This window comes from Chrysoperla carnea, chromosome X (genome assembly GCF_905475395.1).
Source record: "Chrysoperla carnea chromosome X, inChrCarn1.1, whole genome shotgun sequence".
In the NCBI taxonomy this organism is placed as follows: domain Eukaryota; kingdom Metazoa; phylum Arthropoda; class Insecta; order Neuroptera; family Chrysopidae; genus Chrysoperla; species Chrysoperla carnea.
In genome coordinates this window covers 12128707-12138445 of record NC_058342.1, presented here as the reverse complement: position 1 = coordinate 12138445, position 9739 = coordinate 12128707, and the positions used below count along the sequence as shown (strand labels likewise).

Below are 9739 nucleotides of genomic sequence, written 5' to 3'. Positions count from 1 at the left end.
GATAATTTCTGCATTTACTAAAAAACTTTGTGAAATTTAAAAGTAGTAAATTCCCGCTTGCGCAATGGCCTGCGCAGAAGCCCCTATCCGGAGGTTTGAACATGCCCGTATAAGTTCATTCTTGCAACCTCATGTGCTGGTGGTTACAAACTATCCGCCGCCGCCTGAACCTATGTAACATAACGCGTGACACAAACTTACTTTCTACGTTGGCCGTATTTATAGAAAAGGGTGAAGTATTGAGGGCGCCACAATCGACATGGGTTAAAGTTGCGCCGTACAGGTTATAGCTGTGCTGACCATTGTATCTGGTCGTAAAATGAATTTTACATAAACACCAACCAAACAAAGTTCTTAGGTATTTGTATTGATAGCAACCTAAGATTCATAGAACAAATAGATCATGTGTGTAAAAAGCTCAACAAAGTGTATTACCAACTACGCATATTGAAAAGCTACCTGAATCATGAAGAGTTAATCATCTTCTACTATGCCCACGTTTATTCCGCATTAAAATATGGTATCACCATCTGGGGTAGATGCACAGAAATTGACCGGGTATTTATAGCTCAAAAGCGCATCGTTCATTTATTGCTGAACATGAAATACAGAGACACATGCGTGGGAAGTTTTCGCAAGAACCAACTATTTACCATTTACGCAATTTATGCTTATGAGCTATTGATACATATACATTCAAAAAATTTACTGGAAACAGATAAAGACACAATGGGTCAATATAATACGCAAACAGAATTAAAATATGACTTATATCATCGAACAACTTTCTATGAGCGAAGTCCCTTATATTCGGGATATAAAATACATCAAAAATTACCTAAAGTTATACAGAGAGAAAAGTCAAGCACAAAGTTCAAACAACAATTAAAAAAGCATCTTTTGGAAGTTGAGCCGTATAATTACAACGATTTATTAATAGATAATCATTAAAGTGTAATATGTGACGATTTGTATACCACAGTTATGGTCTTTTACAAATAAAATATTATTATTATTATTATTATTATTATTATTATTATTACAATAATTATAAAAAATTGCAACTTCAAAGATCCATTTAAGTACTGAAATATCGTTACGAACAAGCTCTTAAACGAAAGTATATTTAAAATTTCAAGAGGAAAAGAGGAATTTTGTAAAAATTAAAAGTTCCAATTCACGTACTGTACAAATACTACCAATCATAGAAAATAGTTGCAATTCTATTATTCACAACTAAAAAATGTACAGCACAATTTTATCATATGTCGAGCTCTGAATTTTCACTTATAGGAACCCAATCTAAGGTGAGAGACGTGCCGAGGGATGAATGGCAGAGGGTCTTTAACATGTCTGTCGCAAGCGTCTCGGCTTCAGGGCACCGGGTCGAACCCTGTCGTATGGAAGGCCTTGCCCTCCTATTCAACCTCTGAGGGGGTTGACCGTTTACTTGTCCATTACTCGTGGGAATAATTATGACACTTGAAACAACAACACAAAAAAGAGGAGATTGGAGAAAAAAAGACAGAAACTGAGAAAAAAACTTTCAGGACTACCGACTGGTGAAACAGTCGAGAGAAAAGACAAGAGGCGTTTATATATGAGAGAATACAGAGCCTCACAGTCAGAAGAAGACAGAGCAGCTCGATTACGGCATATGCGAGAACATAACGCTGTTTATCGAGCCTCACAATCAGAAGAAAACAGAGCAGCTCGATTACAGTATATGCGAGAACATAACGCTGAATATCGTGCCTCACAGTCAGAAAAAGACAGAGCAGCTCGATTACAGCATATGCGCGAGCATAACGCTGAACATCGAGCCTCACAGTCAGAAGAAGACAGAGCAGCTCGATTACAGCATATGCGCGAGCATAACGCAACGAAATGCAGAATCAAGAAGATTAAATAAAGCCAGTATATCAGGCTTCATACAATCAATTTACACGTTCTGTGACAAGATCTGTGAAGTTTGCACAAAGCGGTGCTATCAAAACCAGGTCTCTAAATGGATTATCGATACCAAGTCAGCACCATATTTGCCCAGCGAATTAAAACAAAGGAACTGCCTGACCGTTTGTAAACGGTGCAAGACATCTGAATTCAAAGAAAAATTTTGCGCCGCCTAAATCTTATTGGAACAATTTGGACCCTGCTACCATTCCAAATGTAATTGCGAAATTGTCCCAAGCCGAACAACGGCTAATTTCACGCATTATTCCATTTATCAAAATTATCAAACTAAGCGGCGTATTTGGGCAATATAGTTTTCGTGGTCAAGCGGTATTGTTTGCACTAGATGTTTTTGAAGTTACTGAAAACCTGGCGAACATGTTACCGAGAACCGCAAATAATGCTGGAATAGTCATCATTACTGAGCATTTGGAGAATATTAACGTAACAAGGCAGTTTTCAATATCTAAGCAAAAAGTATTTGATGCGCTTCATTGGCTAATTTCGAATAATCCACTCTACAAAGACGTCACCATCGACCAGAATGTTGTAATTGAAGAAAACGATATTATAAGGGTAGAAGAAACACCAGCTGAGATTGCTGTAGAGACTGCTGAAGATCCTACCGTGAATGCTAATGATTACATGAAAATCAGTGATTCCTCGAGAATTGTACGAGGTTCATGGCATCAAGGCAACGACCTTATATTCACATCAGGCTTTGCAGGAGTACAATGTTGTGCGATGGCGTTAGCAAACATTCTCCGGGCTAGCATTCTTCCACCACAGTATTGGTCCACGAATATCCTTAATCTAAATATGATAACAGGTGACCAAATCTACAGCAATATCAGATTTCAGACTAAGAGCAATTTTGCGGCTTATCCGATAGGAGCCGATCAATACTTATTAGTACGAAATTTCATAGTCATTCAAGATGACTTGGTCGCACTCGGCAAAAGATTTCAGATCACTTTTGATGAAGAACTAAGTATATATGGATGCTTGAATGATAAATTAAACGAAGCAAACCTTGGAAGTACTCTTCGTCAAGGTTTAGAAGATCTGTTTATGACACATAATGCAGGTATTTTAATAGCAGACGGTCAATCATTTGGAGTAATGCATTATGATAACAAATATTACTTTAGTAATTCTCATTCTTGTGGTCAAAAGGGATCTCGAGCAAACGACAACAATGGAAAGGCTTGCATTATTGAATGTGATGATTTTGACGAGTTCATGAGGATATGTAAGCGTACAACAGGCAGCAGAAATGTACAATTTACTCTTGATTACATCAATGTTGAAGTCTTAAGTATACCTGATGATTTTGAGGAAGAGAATCACCAAAGCGCTGAAAGGGTAACAGCAGCATCTCAAATAATCACTTCCCCACAAAACCTGTCAAACTATTCCACTGCAGATATCAATGATGGGTCCGATTGATGTAATGCCTCCTAATGTAGAAGATGAGATACAGGTTTCACGAAACCTTAATGAAATTACCCGCAAGACGAAAGATAATATCGTGAATGTGGGTCATGAATTGAAAGAAGAAGAACTTGCCTGGTATTTTTTGTTTCCCTATGGGAAGAATGGTTTTAATGTGCAAAGGCCTGTCAGAATCACGGCATTGGACTATTATCAGTTTAGAATTTTGGGAAGTGACACAAGATTTCAACGTAATGATTATCTCTTTTATGCTTTATCATTCTTTGAATATTATCGAGTTAAAAGTACAATATCAGCATGTGGCAAGAAAATTGTTAATCAAGAAGGAGCAGTCGAAGACGTCCATCTTTATCTCAAAAATCTGAGAGGTTCTGCAGCCTACTGGAAATCAGCCTTAAATGAGCTATTAGCCCAAATCAGATGTTTAGGAGCCCCAACCTATTTTGTGACTTTTAGTTCAAATGATCCCCACTGGTTCGATCAGCGAAAGGCTTTGTTAATAGCCGATGGTAGACCTGATGTTGATCCAAGTACGCTTGACATTTATGAAACTCAACGACTTATCGAAAAGTATCCAGTGATTTTGAGTCGACATTTCATGATCAGAGTAAACGCTCTAATGAGATTCATTCAAAATAACGATGAGATATTTGGAGGAAAAGTAAAAGACTTCTGGTGGCGTATTGAGTTTCAGAATCGTGGCAGTCCTCATATGGTAGTTTGGATCGAAAATCATCCAGCATTTGATACAGAGAAAGGGATACTTCTACTTGATCGTAACTGTTGGTGTAAAATTCCTACAGAAGAAGAAGATCCAGAGCTCTTCGAGCTTGTGAAAAAATGTCAAGTTCACCGACCTATACAAACTTGTACAAAGAACAATACCTCTACAAGATGTCGATTCAACTTTCCACGTCAAGAATGTGACCAGACACGAATTGTATCACATTCTTCTGACGACTTTCTCCGTAACGGGGGTAGAATTTGCTTACTTAAGCGTCGTAAAGAAGATGCTTGGGTTAATAATTACCATCCAGAGTTATTGCGACTATGGACAGGCAATATGGACATTCAGCCGTGTGGATCAAACGAAGCGATAGCATATCATATTGCAAAGTATCTATCAAAAGCAGAACCTGAGGGTGTCGATTCTGGGCACAGGCAATCCAACAAATCCAACGCGAAGAGACTGATATCTCACGCAACTCTTTAAGATATGTATGAAGATACTACATGAACGGCGAATATCAGCTGCAGAATGTGCATATCGGCTTTGTCATATCCCATTACGGAACACCTCGCGAAGTTGCATTTTCCTGAATACAAGAAAGTCAGAACAGCGTTACAGAGTATTGCAATTTGACAGAAGTGGACTTGCAACAGGCTTCTACAGCAATATCTTTGAAAGATATGAAAAACGTCCGTTAGAACATCCTGATTACGATTTTGCGGACATGAGCCTTACAGAGTTTGCTATGTTGTTTGAAGCTCACTATGCCAAAGTGGTAAGCGATATTGAAGAAAACGTTGATCATGATGTCTATGAAGAACAACCAAACACGCATCGCCCACTCATCACTCTGTTGAATAAGAGCAAAATGGTTGTGAGAAATGTTCCTGCAGTTGTCAGGGTGCCATATTTCATAGCAGCTTCGGATCCAGAAAACTTTTTCTACAGCTTACTCCTTCAATATATGCCTTATCGTTCGGAAACTGAATTGCTTGACGGCTTCGATAATGCAAAAGAAGCTTTCTTAGCTCGAGAGAGTCGTTTAAAGGAAACAAGTAGATATATGTGCCAATATCGAGAGCGGGACCAACAGCTTGAAAACGCATTCAATCAAATTTATGCTTTCGAAATTTTAGAACAGCCAGAGATTATAAATCCTGAAGTTGAAGAAGAAGAGCTACCAGAGAGAGAAATGAGCAATGATCAATTTCAAAGAGCGCAACATGCTATGAATTTTGATCAAAGACAGTTGTTCATTCATATCACAGAGAGTATTAAGAACCAACTTAAAGGTGATCTACAACGAGAGAAAATTTTCGTAACTGGTGGAGCAGGCACCGGGAAAACATTCCTCTTTAATCTATTGAAAAATCAAGTGAACCGATGTTATGGAAAACCGGTGGTAAAAGTTGGTGCTCTCACTGGAGTTGCAGCACGGTTGGTCGGTGGGTCTACGTTACACCGCTTGCTGAAACTACCAGTACAAAAGATGGAGTAATTGTGAGTATGCCTCTTCTTACTGGTAATTATTTGAGAGTAATGCGTCAATTATGGCAACAAGTTGAGTTTCTGTTCACAGATGAAATTTCTATGGTACCATATGAGATGCTTTGTATGATTGACTCTCGTTTACGTCAGCTGAAAAGTCCAGACGCTTGTTTAGGAGGTATAAATGTGATACTCTTTGGCGATCTAATGCAGTTACCACCTGTCCGAGGATATCAAGTTTTTCAGCAACCAGAACACATGAAGCCGGCTACACATTTGTGGCGTCAGTTCCGTTTGGTTGAACTCAAACAGAACATGCGTCAACAAGGAGACACAACATTTATAGATGTGCTTAACGCCCTTAGAGTCGGAGAACTGACGTCTAACCATCTTGAAGTCCTTCTTGAAAAAGTTTCAACAGATGCGACTAATGAATTCTCGATTGAGAGAGCATTAAGAATCTACCCAACAAATGATCAAGTTGCTAGACACAACGAAAAAGTTCTCCAGAGTTTTGAGAATAAAGGGACAGTTATTTATACGATTAAAGCACAAGACCAACTCATTGATGCTACTCGAAATCTAGGTAACAAGGACTTAGATTCTGTGATACCTAATGATATTAATAAGACAGGAGGTCTTCCAAATGTACTTCAAATATTCGTAGGGGCTAAAGTGATGTTAAGGTCGAACATTGACGTGTCGAAAGGCTTAGTGAATGGCAATATGGGTTTTATTACCGAAATTATCTGGTCAAATTTTCGCAGAGGCCAACTATACGCGGAGGATATTCCATCAGTCCGTGTTGATTTCGGGTCAGATGGTGTGCACCTGATTAAGCCGATATCGATACAGTTTCCAGCAAAATACAGCTATGGAACTGCTGAAAGACGAATGTTGCCACTAATCCTGAGTTGGGCTTCGACTGTTCACAAAATGCAAGGTTGTACAGTTGACCATGCAGTCATTTATCTAGGCTCACGACTGTTTGCTGCTGGACAAGCTTATGTGGCACTTAGTCGAGTAAGAACCTTAGACGGTATTCGTATTGAAGAACTTGATTGCTCTAAGTTAACAGGAAAAACCCCGTGCAATAGTGATGCTTTAAATGAGATGAATAGATTACGAAACGATTCGTAATACATTTTAATACCACATATCCACAAAAAACTAATTGATAAATCGTACTAAAAAGTATAAAATAAATAATAGTTTAAAAAAACTAAAAAACACGCTTTTATAGCAAATCGAACTAAAAACTTAAAAATAATTTTTAATAACAAAGAGTTTATATTACCGAAACAGAAGGTTATACAATCAATCATAATTAATTACTTAAAAATAAAAATATAATAAAATTTAAGTTACAAACAGAATTATTAAATTCAGAGTGAAAAGCGTGGGGTGCATTTCACTACATTTCCATAACTCTCCACTCATAGATAGTTGCCAATAGAATGATTGTATAACCTTTAATATGTCTAACTCTGAATTTAATAATTCTGTTTGTAACTTAAATTTTATTATATTTTTATTTTTAAGTAATTAATTATGATTGATTGTATAACCTTCTGCTACGGTAATATAAACTCTTTGTTATTAAAAATTATTTTTAAGTTTTTAGTTCGATTTGCTATAAAAGCGTGTTTTTTTTAGTTTTTTTAAACTATTATTTATTTTCAGTTCTAATCAAAGTTTCGTAAAGTTCTAATAAAATTTTTGTCAGTCAAGTTCAAATTATGTCATTGTATTTTTATTGTATAATTTTAGTAATCGGTTTAATTTTGTTTTAATAAATTAAAGATTTAATATTGTGTAAAATAAATTATTCATTATTTCAACAAAACCTTCAGTCGTTTTTAAATAGAATAATTATAAATAAATCGACGCACAGTCAAATCAAAAACACCGAAATAAATTATCGATGTTAAAAACAGTAATCGAACGCGACCGGAACTAACGATTAAATTAGAGCTCCGTTTCTTATGTTTCTCGAAAAACTAAGTGGCGATCCTTCTCATCTTTTAACAAGATTGCAAAGTCGTTCACAGGCATTATAATTCGGACAAAAGTGATTGGAAATTAATCGTCGAAGTATAATATATTTGGGACACGACCGAAAAGCGAGATAACAAAATTTTTTTACAGTCATTGTAAGCCTTTTTATAGCATCTATCTCTATAAACTAAATACTTTACGAAAGTGAATAAATAACCATTTATATTATTGGAATAATAAATATATCTGTACCCCTGTTACAGGGTACAGGATGTTTGTTATCTCGCTTTTCGGTATTAAATTTATAAATGATTATTTCAATAATATCAATATTTATTTTTATTATCCACTTTAGTGAAGTATTTAGTTTATAGAGATAGATGCTATAATAAGCATTACAATTTCTGTAAAAAAATTTTGTTATCTCACTCTTCGATATTAAATTTATAAATATTGTAATATCATGTATTAAATAAATAGGTATATTTAAAGAAAAAATTGTTGCACCAATTTGAATTTATAGCGAGGATTTTTTGTGACATAGACTGTAAGTCATTATTTATTGCTTGTGAAATTTTTAAGTAAATAAACTTTTGTTTTGTTTTGAATTAATTTATAAATGTTATTATTATGTATTACTTTTACTCCATCCCTAAATCCTTTAAGTCACGAATTATTAGTCAGGTACATATGTTTAACGTAGGTACATATGTTTAACGTAAGATGCCACAGTGTTAGATGTAAAATAAACGTGCCACTAAATATTTTTTAAACAGACGAATGTTTGAACTTTAATTTGAGGTAAGTTTGAAGCGGTAACTCGATAGGTACATTTGCGGACAGTAAAAAAAAATTAAAATATGTCCTGCCGGGGTGATGAATTCATTTTTATGAAGGCACTAAATGATGGTATTGTTTAACACGATAAGTACTAAATTTTAAGCAAAAATTTAACCGGTAACTCGTTCGGTATGATTACTGTAGGTATAATGGATTATTTATAAAAATATAATAATATAATATAAAAAATTTGTGCACCACTCAGGGTGGCAGTCGTTCAATATTTGAAAATATAATAGTGAGTACTTCACTAAAAAAAAGGTTTTATCCGGTAACTCGATAAGCCCAAAATTTTGCAGCGGGCTCTCGGACCATTACATTCAGCAAGACAAAAAGAAAAGACGTTACGCCCGAGTATTAATTAGTAACATACCCATAGACTTAGAACTTTTGCTCTAACTCTGCATTATTATTCATCTAAAGCAAGGGTGTTACGAATATTCACATCCGCAAATGCGGAATATTCGCATTAATTCAGACATCTGCATCAGCATTCACATCCGCATCAATCAATGCGGACTTTTTACGAATGCAGATTGGCATCAACAAGTAACTACATGTAAGAAAGTGGGCAGATCCAGAGTGGCACGTGCTTAGCGTTTGTTTTGGTAATTGATAACTTCATTCGGTAATTGACGAATAGGAAGCACACCTTGGTAACAAGTTCCCACAGGTTTTGTTTGTTGTGTTTTAACTCATTGTTAATAAATTATAGTTACAGTGAGTGTTTACTGTATACTAGTGTTTCCGCGTGTTTAATGAATATTAAGTCAAATGTCGCCACCAATTAAAAGCAGTATCTGGACTTATTTTACAATATACAAAAATGATCCGAAGAAGTCGGAGTGCAATAATATATGTAATAAAAGTTACTTGCGGAAGGGACGCACTACTACTTCTTTGAAAAATCATCTGAAATCAATACACCCGGAGGAGTTTATTTTATTTCAAATCCAAAGTGCGAATCGAGAAAAGAAATTGAAGAAAAAAAATGATGAAGCAGGTATGTATCGAAAATATCGGAATATCGGATTTACAATCATGATTTATTTTCATTCATAATTATCTGCCTTCATTTTAAATCATGACAATTATACGTGCTAAAAGCGGCAATATATAGAATCCTTCCTTACTTTATTTTATTGTAATGTGACTAAAATATACTGTTTTTATTGGTTACATGATTTTATGTTACTTTCTACATTAGATTTAAAATAAAAATGATATTATTGAAAATATTCACTTCTTAACCTTTTTAGCACAAACAAGAATCCA

General features: G+C 35.4%; 1 protein-coding gene across 1 annotated transcript; it reads left to right on the top strand.

The window, feature by feature from the left end:
• Positions 1-5677: 5677 nt before the first annotated feature.
• On the top strand, positions 5678-6766 carry LOC123302926 (ATP-dependent DNA helicase PIF1-like). The gene has a single exon (XM_044886021.1). It carries the CDS (start codon positions 5678-5680, stop codon positions 6764-6766), a length of 1089 nt encoding a protein of 362 aa, XP_044741956.1.
• Positions 6767-9739: the final 2973 nt, after the last annotated feature.